At 37.2% G+C, this 17147-nt stretch overlaps 1 protein-coding gene across 2 annotated transcripts; it reads right to left on the minus strand.

Moving 5' to 3' along the window:
* Positions 1-2039: 2039 nt before the first annotated feature.
* Positions 2040-9118, minus strand: LOC132860280 (tubulin-specific chaperone A-like). 2 transcript variants are annotated; one of them, XM_060891429.1, is made up of 5 exons: positions 8986-9118; positions 8806-8872; positions 5215-5320; positions 2935-3021; positions 2040-2301 (listed from the first exon to the last, which is right to left on the minus strand). In XM_060891429.1, exons 2-5 carry the CDS (start codon positions 8856-8858, stop codon positions 2221-2223), a joined length of 327 nt encoding a protein of 108 aa, XP_060747412.1. In that variant the 5' UTR covers positions 8859-8872; positions 8986-9118; the 3' UTR covers positions 2040-2220. The 2 variants fall into 2 exon arrangements, with proteins under 2 accessions (XP_060747412.1, XP_060747411.1); XM_060891428.1 differs by lacking the exon at positions 8986-9118 and having other exon boundaries at positions 8806-8964.
* Positions 9119-17147: the final 8029 nt, after the last annotated feature.

Below are 17147 nucleotides of genomic sequence, written 5' to 3' on the forward strand. Positions count from 1 at the left end.
AGTGGTTGGCACAGAGTAGGATGGTGCAGAGGAGGTGGCTGGTTGAGAAGAGGGAGGTTACTGGCTACTTTAATAAAATGGGAAAAGAGCATTCGTTTTTGGCAAATCTGCAACAGATCTTTACCAATTTTGGTGAGCCTGTGCAAACTTTAGTCTCAGAATTCTGTTCTTAGGTGACTGGAGAGGAACCCAATGTGGGTTTTTTGTTTTGTACCTCATCCACCTCAAAATCTCATCTGTTGTGTTTTCTGTATAATTTACAGATTTCTGTTGCTGTTTACATGATTGCATCACACTATTGCTGCAGAATTGCCATTTATTTTACAAACATTGACAACATTCCAAGGGGCTTTATTAGATTCAGATTTTGTGACTGTGTAGGTCACAATGAACTCACTGACAGGTTCATTGGACCAGTTTGACATGATCTGTATTTTGTGACTGGACCAGTCTGCCAATTCCTCTTTGACCTCTCTCACCAACATCCAATTTCTGTCCACAGAACTGCCACTTACTGGATGTTTTTTTTTTTTTTGCACAAACAAGTTTTCGACCTGTTATTGGTTGATTTTGTGCATGTTCCAGCTGCTATGATAATTACATGAATGAGAACACAAGTACAAGCCTCAGGTGTGTTCATCCAGTAGCCTGGTATATCCTACAGCTCTTCCTATACTATGTTCATACCCTCCTGGCCTTCCAAATTATTAAGGTTTGTTTATGGAGTTCCCTTAATGCCTTCTGACTAGAATCTAATCTGAGGAGAAATGGCTGATGGCTATGTGAGCTACCAAAAGTATTGAATCAGCCACTTCAAATGCCAACCACTTAAAAAGTCCATATTCTTTAATAGCAGACTGTAATTGGAGCAAATAAAGCATTAGTACTACCTGGCCACTTTGCCAAGATTTCTTAGGACACCTGCAGATGTAGGTATAAGGATGAGGCATATTTCCAGTGGCATTAAAAACATTTTAATAACAGTTTCTAGTTTAAATTTCCTTTTAATTTTTTCATTCTAATATTGTGTGCAAGGCTTTTCAGCATTGTGTTTCTAAATACACCAGTGGCAGGCCTGTCAATGTACAATTTCGATGTATAAATTCCACGAAGAGCATTAATTCCAGTGGTGGCCGTTATCATCATCATCATCATCATCATCATCATCATCATCTTTGACCTTGGGTAATAAGGTTTTGTTGATCAATTGAAAAATAGTAGATATTTGCACTTCTGAGGCCATGTCCACACTAATCCGGATATATTTGAAAACGGAGTTTACGTCTAAAAACGCTCCGCGTCCACATTATCATTTTCAAACGTTTTCCAAAAGTTGCTCATTCACACTGAAATGTATGAAAACGCTTACATTTCCCTACTGCGCATGAGTAAAGCTTCAACCTGCATCATTTCCGCTAGGTGTTTATTTACTTTCGACTGCATCACATGACTAAAAATGTTTCATATTATTATACACTAATACGTTTTCGTTTTCGATAAATTTGAAAACGCCGTCTTCGCATCTACACTAAGACGCGAAGACAGCGTTTTCAAATTTATCTGCTTTGGAGACCATCTTCCAACAGCTACATTTTCGTTGACTTAAAACGCTGTCTCAGTGTGGACGAAAGGCCAAAACGGAGAGAAAAATATATGTTTTCAAACGAAAACGTATTAGTGTTGACATGGCCTGAATCTACAAATATAAAATCTTAACAATTCCATTGTCATGTTTGAGTGCTTAGAATTCCTAACAAATACAGCAGGCTTCCAGGCCCTTGTTTTATTATATTAGTGTAAGGAGAAAGGTAACTCACCCTAAACAAAGTATAGGGCTCCAACACATGTATGAATGTATTTTATCTTTTATTTATAAACTTTTAGCCCAACCTTGATTACACTCTGGACGTGGCACACAAGTTGATGACCCTCCATCAAGTCCACACCCTTTTTTTTAAGCTTCCAGCACTAACGATTTTTAGATTTGTTTCGAGGATACAGCTGGAAATAAATGCAAAATGTTATATAGTAAGAACACATATAGTACATGTATAGTTTATTCCATTTTGCAACTTTGAAAAATCAACAGCGGCATGGTATATTCATTGTGTTAACAATAAATACAAAATAAATACAAAACAATGATCAGACTTGTGTGTGAATCAACATTAAGAAGTCCTGACTAATGGAATGGACATGTGTTGCGCAGGTGTGTTTACATCATCCCTCTAGTTTGACAGAGTCTAAAACACTTCTGGCCTCCTTGAATTCCTCCAATTCCTCCAGATCCACCACCATTTCCTGGAATACAAAATAATGCCAAACAACTGACATAAATCACTACTGAATCCACATTTTCTCAGTTAGCCCTGCACTGATGTGCCTGATACAGTAGGTAGCTGACAGGTAGAAAAAAAGTAAAATTGGAATAAGACTTCAATGCCTTCTCAAATATATTTAAAATTGGTTAATAATGCAATTTTCCTGAAATGTAATTTACCTAACTGTATTTCACTATACAATATGTACACACTAGTATAAGGCATTGCCATTTAACATCTCACTTTATTCCTAATAAAGTAAAAGCTCAGTGCTGGTATGACATTAATTGGTCTCCCTTTATAATGTTTAGTTATATAATGTCTTAACAAGCATTGCTCAGTGACTAAAAAACACAACAAATGACTTCATTAGTAGTCAGAGAATTACTAAAAAGGCAGACTATGTTTAATGAAAGAAAACAATAACTGGCTAAAGGTGAAACATTTATTTTAAATCTAGTCTTGACACTAGTCAGATGTATGCAACATTAGAATATTACATACACACAAAGATACACAAGATTTCACAAATACTATTCAGTGTGATTTGAAAAATTCACACAGATGACTGATTTGGTCATCAAATAGAGGTAGGGGTGTTTTTTCAGCTCACCAACAGCTGCTGCAGATCAGCATGAGCCATTGCTAAACGGCGGTGACAGTCTGGAATCATCATTCTCGACTCCTGCAACACCTCCACCTGTTACACACGCAAACACCTTGGTTATCATCAGACACACTTATCAAAGCAAAGCTTTCTCTGCTTCTACTTCAGATGTGAGTGAGATCGCGCTTGCTCTCAGTCCGTCTCTCAGTTGCTTGCAATCACTCTCACTCTTGGTCACACAACAAAAAAAGGATAAAGAAAAGACAAGTGAAAACATGTGTCTAAAACCAAAGCCAATATTTTTACTCATTTCAAAACTTGGTGGTGTCCTAGCCTATTAGCCTATGCAGATTCATACCACAATAAAATGTGCATTTTTATGGCTGGTGGAAACCCATTTGCATCAAAGCATGATGAATGTTCTGAGATCTCTTCTGATGAATAATGAAACATTTGGTTATTATAACCTCTTGTCACAGGTGAGTTTGTGTTATCATTTCAGTAGAGAATCAAAGAAAAGGTGTACAAGACCAGCTATGCTGTATGGGTTAGAAACTGTAGCAATGAGGAAAAGACATAAGGCAGAGATGGAGGTAGCAGAGATGAGGATGTTGAGGTTCTCTTTACGAGTGATGAGGATGGACAGGATTAGGAACAAGCACATAAAGAGGGACAGCTCAGGTTGGCTCAGGTTTTGGGGACAAGGTCAGAAAGGCTAGATTGAGATGGTTTAACATGTGCAGAGGAGAGAGATGGTTATATGGGGAGGATGTTGGAGATAGAGCTGCCAGGTAAGAGACCAGGATTAAGCCTAAAGAGGAGATATATGTATGTGTTGAAAGAGAACATAAAGGTAATTGGTGGGAGAGTAGAGGATGCCAAAAATAGAGTTAGGTGCTAACAGATTATTCGCTGTGGTGACCCTTAACGGGAAAAGCCAAAAGTAGAAGAAGAAAGTGGTGGGGCCAAGTGGTGGGGCCACAAGGAATACCACAGCCTTATTAAGTATTGTTGTTGACCACCTGCAAAGGTCATCTCAAACTGCTTATATGACAATGAATTCATTGTTTTTCCAGGGGCCATCCCAGTCACCATATCAGAACCCAACCGAACATGGAACCAAAGCCCAACTTCAGGTATCTTGACAGATGGTCTATGGGGTTGAAGTCTGCACTTTGGCAACTCTGCCACTCGATGACAAACCCTGTATTCCAGCAATTCTGTCTAGTCTCCCCATCTCTGCCACTGATTTCAGGTTTCAGCAAAGTTTCCACCTAAACTTCATCTCTTACAACCAAACAAAAAGACTTGAAACTGGCCCAAAAAGTTTTAGCCATAGCAAAGATAGATGCATTATACTACTTCTTCACTTTCATTTCTGGGGATAAATGTCAACAGTAGCACACATTTCTGACTTGCAATTCATAGAGTGGATTAGAAAGTATTGGAAGTATTCATCCCCTGAATAATGAATAATAAATACAAAAAAAAAGCCAATGAGCAGAAAAAGGCGTCTCTTGTCAATATGGGCGGAGAGAGTGTTCAGTGCGCATGTGTGACATTAGCAGAAAGCGATTGAAACATTGACATGGCGAATAAAAACAAAGAAAGCCAAAGGCTTACGATAAGGCAAGAAGTAGTACCCCTGTTAATATAGGATCAGCTTTCCAGCGCTGGAGAGAACTGAAGGAGCGGGAAGGACTGCGATGGGACGCTGAGGGACTTAAGTAAAGTTGGCCACATATTCACAGATTCGAGTTTCCCGAGTCAATATCTCCTGAGCTAAACGCTGTTACTACACAAATAACACCTCTTTTCTAGTGTTGTAATGTAGAGAGGCAGCTACAACCCAATTTTCCTCAAAATTAGCTTACCTCCATGGTGGACAAAATACAAAAGTCTCTATGTGCGGACGACTGAGAGACAGATTCCAAGAGTGAAAATCAATTACAAACATTTTGCAAAGCTGGTAGGAACTTACCCAAATAGATCTAAATTGCAGCAATAGGTAGTTCTAAAAATGACTAGTCTGCATTTATTTTTGATACTTATACAAACAGCATTTTCAGGGGTCTACTGGCAAATAATGAACTTTAACTTTTGAAATTTTAGAAACTAGAATGCTTGAATCAAAGGTAGCCATCAATAAACTTGTCAGAATAATTTCTCTCTCATTCTTCCAGACAAATTTATTGTAATTCATTACTTGCTCACAACCAAGGACCAAGTTATATGTGCTCTACATAAACAAGTTCTTTGTTAAATTCTGTTGTCTTTTGTATTTACCTGTTTCTTGATCAGATACTCATCCTTTGCCTCAGCTTTCAGACGCTCAATTCTCTCTTCCTGCTCTTTTGCCTCCTTTATGTACAAGACCTCTTCCTTAGCCAGCCTAAAAAAGGCAAAAGAGATGTCATGGACATATTTAAACTGAGTGTTGAAATATTCTTCCAAAATTCTAGCCACCCAGACAGCCCATATAGAGAAGACATTTGTGATTTCCAACTAGTTTTAGCCATGTTGCTATGTATTGGCTAAACTGCAAAAAAATAGTAAATCAGACATTGACTGATGTACACATTAAATCACAGTGTTGTGTTATAAAGGAAAGTGCAAAGTATACTGCAAAGTGAACCTCACTAAATGATTTACCTGGTTATAAATATGTACATGTATGTCAGAGGTCACTAACAGGCGGACCGTGGTCCGGGTCTGGACCCAGAAGCTGTCCAATACGGACCCGGACCTACGGCCAAAACAAAAGGTTATGCTTTAAAACTTGACGGGACGCTTCTCTTTTACTAGGCGCAGCTTTTGCAATCTTTTGGAAATGCAAAGACCAATTACATGCGAGTTAAGCCATCCCATGTGATACCACTCAGCCATTCAAGTCTGTGCATTCCTGAAGTAAACACTGCGACTCAACAGTGCAAGACAGATATGAGAGAATTAGAGTAAAGTTACACATGGAAGAAAGGGCAAGTTAAGCACTTTATTTAAAAATACACTATTTTCACATTTTATTTATTTTCTCTTATTTTGAAATGTAGCCCTACTTTATTTAATGAGAGAACGTTATACATATCTACAATCATACATATGTTCGGTTCTATGTTACGTAACAATAAATATTGTCAAAAAGTTTCTGAATTGTACTGAATTTATTTGATTTGACAGTCAGGTATTGATTGCTTGCAGATGCTGATACAACTACTAGGCTACATAAATATATAATCACACTAACTACTTAGACATTATGATCTTCCGGACCTTCGCTTCAAGAAATTTTCTCTTACTTCTCTTTCTCTTACTTTTCTTAATAACTATTCGGACGGGACTAGTTTTCCAAACGACGTTAGAGTTAGAATTTTTTTCAGCCGACGTCTGTCATTTCATGTATGGATTCGGACGGGACTAACATCTCTGTGTTTATTACGGAGATAGGAGTGTCTGTGTTTTACATGTGGGCGTTGCACAAGACCACATGTCCAGGATGCGTGGATTGCGTATGGTCATCACATGGTTTTATATAGAACTTCTTATAAACCCACTGGAATAAATACGTTTTTATATAATTTTCACGTTATGTAATTGACTATAGAAAGGAAAGTACTCTTACATGAGACTGATATTACAGTAGCCAGTCTTAACAATTTACGTGATTTGGCTCTTCTTGTTGATTTAATTTTTTATATTTCTTCGCAAGGTAGCAAACACATTTACATCCATTATTGGTGTGCAGAAAGCAGAAACTTGAATACCGGTGCGCTAGGGTTAATACGGTAGTTCACGTTGACCAAAACAGACAAGAAAACGCGTTTTGGAAAAAACATTTTCGGCAATCACAGACATTCGCATTTGGACGGGATTAGATTTCTCAGAGAAGCACCGATTTTGCTGAAAAACAGTAGGTAATTTGCGCTGGAATTTTTACACAGGTCGTGTGAGAAAAAGACAGACATGGCAGATTCGGACGGGATTAAAATCACAAAGTACGTCTGTGAAACTGAAATTTCTCTAACGACCCCCTGTAAAACTAGTCCCGTCCGAATAGTGCTTTAGACAGTAAAGGCTTATGTTATGCCTGAGCTGTAGATTTTTAATCTTTTACTTCTGAAAGTTACGTTGCATGACTTAAAGGCAGTATTTTTGTATTATTATTACTATCTATTTTAATGTATGCCTTAGTTTTGATACTTTAAAAAAGTAATTTGAAAATAATTTACAAAAAAAATGTTTATTTTTGATAGAAAATATTGTTGTATGCATTTAAAAAATAAAAGTTCATTTTTCTAAAAAAGGAAACCAAATTAGTTGTTCATTTTAAGAGACCCGTCTTATTTTCTCTTGTATATTTAATATTGCTCTTTAATTAAGCAAAAATACATTTTATCAGATTAATCGGTTAATCTGTGAAATTTTTGGTAGAATACTCGATTACTAAAATATTCAATAGCTACAGCCCTAATTATAAGTCTGAAAATATACTTGAATAGTTCAACTTCGATTAGAGTAAGAATAACTTGAGATACTTTTTCATATTTCTGCAGGTTTTATATTTCGAATGTTACTGTAGTGTATCAGGTTTGTTTTTTATATTACAGATGTATCTCAGCCTACCTCAGTTCTATTTATGTTTAAAAAACACTGCACATATTTTAAAACACTTTATTCACCAGAAGGTGAACAGCTAGTGAACTTGGTAGCACTAAACTTGCACTAAATTCTCAGGTTTCTCTATCTTTATATTTAACACTTTGCACTATTTTATTACACTTTATTAAGCATTTCTTACATTTTCTTTCATTTTGCACCTTAAATGTTAAGAGATAATTGTAAAGTGTTCATTGTGACTTTAATTATTTGAGTTTTCCTGGTTGTTGACGTTTCTGTCTTAATAACTGAAGGGATTGCGATAAGAGGAAGGTTTAATTAAAAATAAAAATGTTTAATTGTAATATATTTTCTCCTTGTCCTTATTTTAAATGGGCCATAAAAAAGTTCAACAATTATCGATATCGACCGATATGAAACCCTGATATCGTGATACAGTTTTCGACCATATCGCCCAGCCTTAAGAGGGAGATATAATAGTGAAAGGTTTATCAACAGAGATGAGTTATGAGATTTGAGTACTGGTTTATTATAGGATTAGCATTCCAAAGACCATTTATGAAGGTGTTTAAGGTCATGGGTTATAAAAACAGCAAGATATCTAGCCATCTTCTTTGCCATAGCTGTGTTTCATGTTGTTCAAACTGGTTCTAGCATAATGCACTGTACTAATGTCAGCCTGACATAGGCACTGTACTGTATAAATGGCAAATAAATGGAATACTATTGGTTTAAATTACAGTATAATCGAGTATATACATTTTTCTTCCAAAGTCTATATATGAACCTTAACAGCTGGACACCACCAGAATCGTGCTGAGCTTCATTTCAGTTTTGGAAAAGGACCAAAATTTCATCACAAGTAAATGACACAGCTCAAACTCTAACTTCTCAGAGCTTTTATTTACATTTTTGCGTTCAGCCTTCATGGGCATTTTAAAGAATATCAACCTCACTACAGAAAATGACAATTATTAAAATTGTATTATTATTATTATTATTATTATTATTGTTGTTGTCAGGAATGTAGTAAGGCTTTTATACTCCAAAAACAGCTCCAACACTGTGTTATGTAGTAATAAGTATGTATACAAAGTATGTATTATAGGTTTAGCATGCTAGGTACAACATGTCACTTTCTGTGGAAAATAAACTGCTAGCCCGCTAGTTGTGCGTCACAGTTTCTAGCTACAGCAGAAACTAGCTCTGGAGAATTAGCAGCTATGCTACACACTAAATAAGATTGTTATTTTGTACACTTACCGTTTTACGACACCAGCCTTTATTTTTATCTGCCGTATTCTTGGATCCGCCATAATGATGGTGGCTTCTTAAAAGAACCGTAAGCAAAGAGACGTAAATAAGCCAGATATGTATGTATGTATGTATGTATGTATGTATGTATGTGTGTGTGTGTGTGTGTGTGTGTGTGTGTTTGTGTACCAGGAGCACGTTAAGCACCAAAAAACAAATTCCTTGTATTTACTGATTCAAATTCTGAATCTGAAGAATTCTGACTTCCAAAATGCCGGACAGCGCATGCGCAAACGCGAACCGTCGCACCCCCAGCTGCGTCCTCTGACCAAAGCGTAATAAAAATGCGCGTTGCTAATTGGGCGAATGTCTCGTGTTGGCGCTCTATAGATACAGTAGGTATGGCTACGAAAATGGGTCAAAAAGGTTTTGTACATGCACTCAAACATGCAACAGTAAAAACAAACCATTTATGTTGCTTAGAATCATACATGCTTCAAGTACAAGCATAGAAAGCAATTGTTTCACAAACAGGAATCAGGTATACAAAATTCTGTTGTACCAAACAAAACTGATACTCATGACAGAACCCATACAATGGCAATCAAAGGAGGATTTCATGGCACACAATTCATGGCAATGAACTGAACAGTCTGCAGCGCTGTGTTGGCCTCTGGCTTCATCAATACTCTTTATAACTTGTCCTTGCCACACAATGAAACACATAACGTGACTACTTGATAAATAGGAGCCCCCAATAGGAGGATACAACAAATAGCGGGTTTTAAAACTGGTACATATTTGGCCTTGGCAGTAGGTTTTACAATCCAACAAAGTTGCAATAACTGTTGTAATTCAGATGTAATCTTTAGGTCTGGCATGTTTGCTGGGATTGAGTGTGGATTAGATGGAGTAGTTTGCAACATAACTGTGTTTGAAACAAATCAAATTTAAAGGAAAAGTGACAGTACATTGTTTCTGGTTGAAATAAACATGGCTTGACATGAAAAATGAGAGATTTCACAATAAAAGCATTATGCTGACATCTACTAAGTTTCACACAGTGACTTTCACAAGTGTGAAAAAAATATATATTAAGGAAATACCTGAAAACACAATGTTGCCAGGTGTTTGTTGGCCAGACCACAAAAACACCACAACCTTGGAGCTGTGTTTTCTCAAAGCCATGGCTCACCTAGCAAGCTGTTCCCTAATGATTTCTATTCCCAGAAACTGTCCTCAGATGAGGCAAACTATGATGTGGGCAACTGAGAACTGATTTCTATCAAATTGGCCCTTGATGAGAGCAGGCACTGTCATTGTCTATCACCCTTTAAAAATCATAAAAGACATTGAATGTATCAAGAAAGCGAAGCACCTAAACCTCTGTTCTTCACCCTATTCAATTTAATGTAACATAATGACCCAGAACAAAGAATGGCAAGGCTGATGTTTTCTCCCAACAATATGACCCTGTGACCAAAGACCCAGACCCAGTCACACATCATAGCCCCCATATGTTGGGACATACAGTACTAGAGGAAATTAGCATGCCTATGCTAACAAAGCACAACCCCTGGAATGTACTCCATCACAACTGAATTTACCCACCACTCCCTGACAGAACACAATTCAGTGGGTGCATGCAGCTCGAAGCTCCAGCCATCCTGTTTTCAACAGAACCACAGCATTTTCTATTGGCCTTCCTTGGCAGCAGACAACAAGGAGTTTGTCAGGGTCTGCACCTTATGCGCCTGTATGCACCCGGCCTCCTGGAGTTGCACACTGCCTCTCTGCCCATGGTCACTCTTAGCAGTCATCTTTAGCACTGATCTGCACAGTTTCTACAGCAACACTGTGTTGTTATTAGCAGTAGCCAGATTCTCTAATGCCTGCAAAAATAATACAGCTGAAAGGCCTCCCAACAGCCATGGAAACAGTCCTAGCCTTGTTCGACCATGCGTTTTGAGCCTATTCCATCCCGAAGGACATTGTATCTGACAGAGGGCCCCAATTCACCTCAAGAGTTTGGAAAGACTTTTGCAAAAGCCTGGGGATCAACCTCAGCTTTACCTGATGCCACTCGCAGTCCAACAGCCAAGTGGAGTGAATAAACCAGGAAATTTGTCATTATCTGAAAGCTCACTGTTCCCAAGATTAACACCAGTGTAGCGAGTTTCTCTTGTGGGCAGAATATGTGCAAAATTCCTTTATGCAGTCATCCACTGGCAAGACTCCAGTGTACTGTATATGCCACCCTTGTTTCCAGGGTTTGGGTGAGCCCTCAGATGTCCCAGAAGTAAACAGCTTTTACTAATACAGTAAGGCAATAAAGGCGATGGCATACACATGACTACAAAGGGCCATCCAGCTCCAAAAAATTCTGGAGAAACGATCTTGGGTCAGAGCCAGATCCCACCTATAGGGATTCTGTAACAGCATTCTATGCAATTCCCTCTCCAATCTTCCAGATGGAGCCATCACCAGGATACTGAGACATCCAGTTCACATGGAGCACTTCCAGGTTACAGACATTTAAGCCACATGCACACTGACTTAAAATTGGCCCGGTCTTACTGCGATTCTGAACCATTCATTTTTCTCTTGCTTCCTTTCACATGTTTTGGATTTTGGTGATATTCTACATTATTTATGAGTTTGGATTATGTTTTGGATTTGTTAGCTGTTTTAATTGCTATCACGGTTTATGAACTCCTTGCCTGTTTACTCCAGATTTTCTGTCTGCCGATTTGGTCTGCCGATTTGCCAGTTTGTTACAGGAACAGTATCATATCACCTCAGAAAATGCTGGCTTTTATAAACAAATCACCTGACTAAGGAAGACAACCCTAAGTCCATGTTTCACTCTTCTTAGCAACAGATAAAACATGTTTCTTCTATGAAATATGAAAACACTAAATCTAGTGTGAAAATAAGCCCCTTGCAGAGGTTTCTTACCTAGATCTATTAACTTTAACATTATAAACATGGCATTAAACTGAACTTTTAAGTCACAGATAAGGTGCACGATACAATCGCTGCCAGTGTGAAAGCACAATATGCATGCAATGCTTCTGTTTACACATCTAGTGTCATACAGGTGTAATTTGTGACAGGGAATTGCTCCAAGGGGACAAGACAAGGCATATCAGTAAATAGATTTAAACTCAGCCCTAGTTACTTTGGCACTGGTGCACCATAATGACATACAACATGATCCTTCAGCTAGTGGTAAATTTTAGTCCAGTTGCCCCTCACAGTACTGGTGAGAATAGTTAATTTTTATGCATATTTTTATGGGTGCAGATTAAATTGTAAATACGTGCAATAACAGCATTTAAATGATCCTCTTTCCTCTACATAATCAGAACAAAAGTCAGCATGTGTGTCAGGATTTACTGGCTTAGGCACATGCAAGTGCAGATTATTTTGTGCAAAGTACAAACAAAACAAAGGGTGAACACAAGAACCTGAATTATCAACTATGGATAAAGGCAAGAAGCATAGACTATAAGCTATAGCTCACTCACAAAAACCACAACAAAAAACTCTCTTTACAGTGAGACAAAAAAAAAGAATAATGGTAAATAATACATAAATAATGGTGCATATGAGACACAGGTAAGAGTAAGAGTGATTAAGTTATATGTCACATGCAGGCCGATAGGTTAAGGTAATTCTGTGCCTTTCAGCTACCATGACAGAATACCCATAACACGAGGCTCCTGAACCATGAAATACAGTCAAAGGGGTCTTAGACAACCAGGTGAGATGTCTCTTTGCTGATGGGTGCCCTTAGGTCAATGAGGTTCATAGGGAGCACTACCATTAGCAGAGTAGGAAGGAGGTTTGATGTCCTGTGCAGAACAGCAAGATGAAGAGGTTTCCTAAGCATAGCTAAGGGGTTGGTGTGAACATTGTCCTCCAAGAAGCTAGAGTGGGAAGGGACATACATCCATCTACAACACAAAGTGGAAGAATGATGTTCTCAGCAGAGAAAGAAGGTGGCACAACATCTTCAGCAGCACAAGGGAGGTTGCCCCAATAATGAGACACGAAATTTAAATCAAGAATTTAAATATTGGTGCTACTAAGATACAAATGATTAAGAAACATCTGACAAGACCATGTGATATGCATGCTGATAGTAATGTAGTTCTGCTACTATCACAATCTCTATTGCCATTAAAAATACTCCTGTTCTCTTCTGATCCTCATTATGATTTTTTTTTTATTTGCTTAAATAAAACCACACATTTCCCTCATCAACCCACTAGACATTTACCATGCAAAGATGCAGCAAATCAGTTGCTAGGACATCGTGGGGAACTTACGTTAGCAGTAAGTAAAAATATATTTTTTTCTCTTATATTTATTGTACAGTGAAAAATAAACTACTATAAAATCTACACCCCACTATTTCTAAAGAAAATCTAGCAACCTTCTGTTTACATTGGGTCCATCCTTGTAGACAAACAGCATATTTTTGACATCAAATGTTATATGAACATAGACCTATGATTGAAAATGAATGTACATCAGAAAATATTCTTTAAGTACACTTCCAATAACAGGTCAGCTTGAGCAATAGTAAAAAAAAATTATTTTAAAACAAAGTTGGAGAAGCAGCAAAAATGTAATTTAAAAATATTTATCAATGCATATACTTTCACTGACTGAAAAAAATACCATAATACTTTAACATTTTCACCTGTTTTCAATTTTGTAGAAATAAAAAAAAAAAAGAAACTTACTTTGAAGTGCTGAAGTAGGTCCTAAGCCATAGAATGGTACATGAACTGCCACCTTTAATAGTGTGTTCACACTTGATTATTCACCCATTAATCCATGTGAACATACAGTGGTTTTGTCTTTGCAATTTAATGAAGGCTTTCATTAAACATCATTATAAATGACACTTCAAATCTGAGACAATGTAGTACTTGTTAATGCATAATAAACACTTTATAAGGACTTATGAGCACCCTATGTACAAAATGTACAATAAGTAATGTTTATTGTAAATTGCTGGCAGCACATACACCAGTACAGAACTGCAAATTTACAGTTGCTTGTAATTTTAAGTCACAGTAAGTTATTTTAAATTAAATGTACTTGCTTGATACTCACAGTTTATTACTTCCAGTGCATTACTGTAATTTCAGAGGCACTGCACTGTTGTTTATGCAAACTCTCGCAATTAAATATAGCTGTCATGCTTTAAGGTAATTTAATGGCACAAATTTATTACTACTAAAACATTATCTGAACAATTTTGTTAAAATCTTTCTTGTTTAATTCTTTGGTACACCTTAGTAGCATATTCCTGCAGACAGGCATATTCCGTAAAATGACTTGAAATGAAATACAATAGAAACTTTTGAAAGATGGAAGAGCTGTATAAAGTATTGCTGCATTTACTGTTTATTGCTAATAACCTGTTCATATTTTCCCCACGGTGTACCTTGGAGCATGTCAAAAGCTCTGACTTCCCACTTCCGAGGTAAGCCATATGCATTTGAATTACATTATTTGCCGCATTTACTTACCTTGGTCAGAAATAGGTCATTTTCAAACACGGAACATTTGATACAGGAAGTGAAAAAAAACAACACAAGGATGTCTATGTGTTTTTCTTTTAGCCACAATAAGCCAGCAAGTTAGTAGTGATGAGTGGCTTAAATTTTACTCCTCAAAAGCATCATGCATAATCAGTGCTCTAAATTTAACAAATTATTTGCTTGCATGCTGACCGATCTGATACAGATACTTAAAATCTAAATGAACTTGAGCATACTTCAATATTGCACGTTCAGATAATTATTCTCGCTCCCTCAGATCTACCACTGCTCGACTGGTCCCACCATCACTCAGGGTAAGAGGTATACCACAACACACTTTTTTGTTTTGGCACCCGAGATGGTGGAATAAACTTCTCCTAGATGTCAGCTGAATCACTGGCATTCTTTAAACCACTAGTGAAGACCTACCTCTTCCTGAAAGGCTTGAACTACCACATTTCCATTAGTGTTTGTTGTAAGTGTATATTAAGTTTTAGGTTAATGGTATCCTAAGTCTCTAACCTAGTGAACCAGTGAAAATGTGTTCATCAATAGAGACTTAAAAGCACTCTTGTACGTCGCTCTGGATAGGGGCATCTTCTAAATGCTGTAAATGTAAATGTTATTCAGTACACTGGAGCTTATCTGAAGCTAATGTATGCCTACACAACCGCATACTGACAAGTCACACTAGTATTATTAACAAGCGTTAAAACATGCTTAACTAAGATGGATAAATTAGTCATCTAATATTAGAATGGTTTAGATGATGTGGCTCTTGTAGCTTCTGAATGACATAGCTATCTATAGCTAAAACAACATTGACTACATTATTACTATAAGATAACAAAATTATTACATTTTTAAAATTTGTATGCATTGTGAACAGCAACAAAAAATGTTTTTTTAAGAATCTTGAATTTTGAACACGCTTGCGAAGTGTAGTACACAATCTTACACGTGGTGAATGTTCCCACCTTGCACTTAGTGTTACTGGGACAGACTCCTGATCCATTGCAATCCTGACCAGAATAAAGAGACTGTTCCAAATTCCAATGCAGGCCCAGTTTGCAGTCATGCTGTTGCTTGGGAATCATATACAGGTGTTAAGCATGGAGACCATTCATTTAGAATGTTGACAATACATCATGTGAGTATATTAGACCACAAAAATAACTCCAGGAAATAAGTCAAAAGCTACAATTTGTCTTATAGAACACCAGAAATAAACTAGGACATGTAATCTGAATAAAAAAAAGATTTTATGATGTTTTGTCTTCTAATATTCAGTACCATAATTGTGCAAATACTGTTTTCTAGACACTCTGTCTCTCAGAAAATGGAAACAAATTCACATAGGCTACAATCCATGTGTCCTGGATGTTGTCACTGAAAAAAAAAAGCCTTTGATTCTGATTAAACACTTAATCTGGATATTAACGTGACTTTTGAGGCGGACATGTTTTAGGCTTCTCACATGTATTATTGCTGGATCACTTCAAATCTAGGACGTGGCAGACAAACCGTTGGATTCGTAGCGAAGTGCCCTCTAATTAAATAAATATATAAAATCATTCGCCATTAACTTCAAGACTAAAGAGGTTACAGAGAGGAAGAAAAATGTTCATTCTCATCGCTAACCGGAACGACCTAATGATGTAGGATTTCAGATTTGTCACGGCTTAATACGATTCATTAAAGCCAATAGTACGTTTAAAAAGCCAAAGATAATGCAATGTCTTACTCTGACACGACAAATAACAGCTGACTTACAGAAGACATTCTTATGTGATATGAGGGCCATTATTATTATTATTATTATTATTATTATTATTATTATTATTAGACTACCGTCGTCCATCTTCTGCACGCGCTCAGATTTAAAAAGTTTAGGTTTTTTCTTTTAACTAAGGAAAAAAACCATCGGCTGCTCCCCAGAAAATTCACCCACTTTGACTTTTTTTATTCCCCGGACCGTTGATTATTGGTATTTTCCTAGTTTTTCCAAACTAATAAGTGGCACTATCAAGCATTTGGACAGCATTCCCGAGAGCGCGCGCAAGCTGCTCGCCTTAATTGATATTGAGCGAAGAGCGCGAGGGCCGCCGCTGGCTAATTAGCAGTTTAATCAGCGTCAGTAATGAGTGTGGCTGATTAGCGCCGGGTGCAGAGAAAAAGAAAGAGACGGTTACAAGGAACGTCTGTCAGACCCCGGTGATAATTTAGGACTAATTGTCGTGATTGGAGCAAAATTGGATGACTTTGGAATTTGGAACGTGACGCGCCAGGTTGTGTAAAGGTGCAGGTGACGTCTGACGTGTAGGTGACGTCTCACGTGTAGGTGACGTCTCTCAAGGACCTGATCCTCATATTCAGGGAAATGTTTAATAACGTTCAAATGCTTCTACCCTAATAACGGTTTGTCCATTTACTGTACATCATCTTTATTATTTGTACTCTGTCTTCAAAAAGAGTGTAAATTTAAATGCTCTTATCCTCAGCCTCGCTATTGAATTTGCTGTTTTATCTCAAACCTTCTGCTCTCTCTCTCTCTCTCTCTCTCTCTCTCTCTCTCTCTCTCTCTCTCTCTCTCTCTCTCTCTCTCCCCACCTTTACATAGTTTAATAAAAACACAACAAATAATACAGCAAATGGTACATTTCTGAAATCCTCAAGGTGTTGACTGCGTATGAAGAAAGTAAAATCTCAAAATTAATTTCTTGTGGTTTCAGTATAACAGGATTAAAAAAAATAACATCTAAAATTTAAAACTACATTAAAAAAACATCT

This window comes from Tachysurus vachellii, chromosome 17 (genome assembly GCF_030014155.1).
Source record: "Tachysurus vachellii isolate PV-2020 chromosome 17, HZAU_Pvac_v1, whole genome shotgun sequence".
Classification (NCBI taxonomy): Eukaryota; Metazoa; Chordata; class Actinopteri; order Siluriformes; family Bagridae; genus Tachysurus; species Tachysurus vachellii.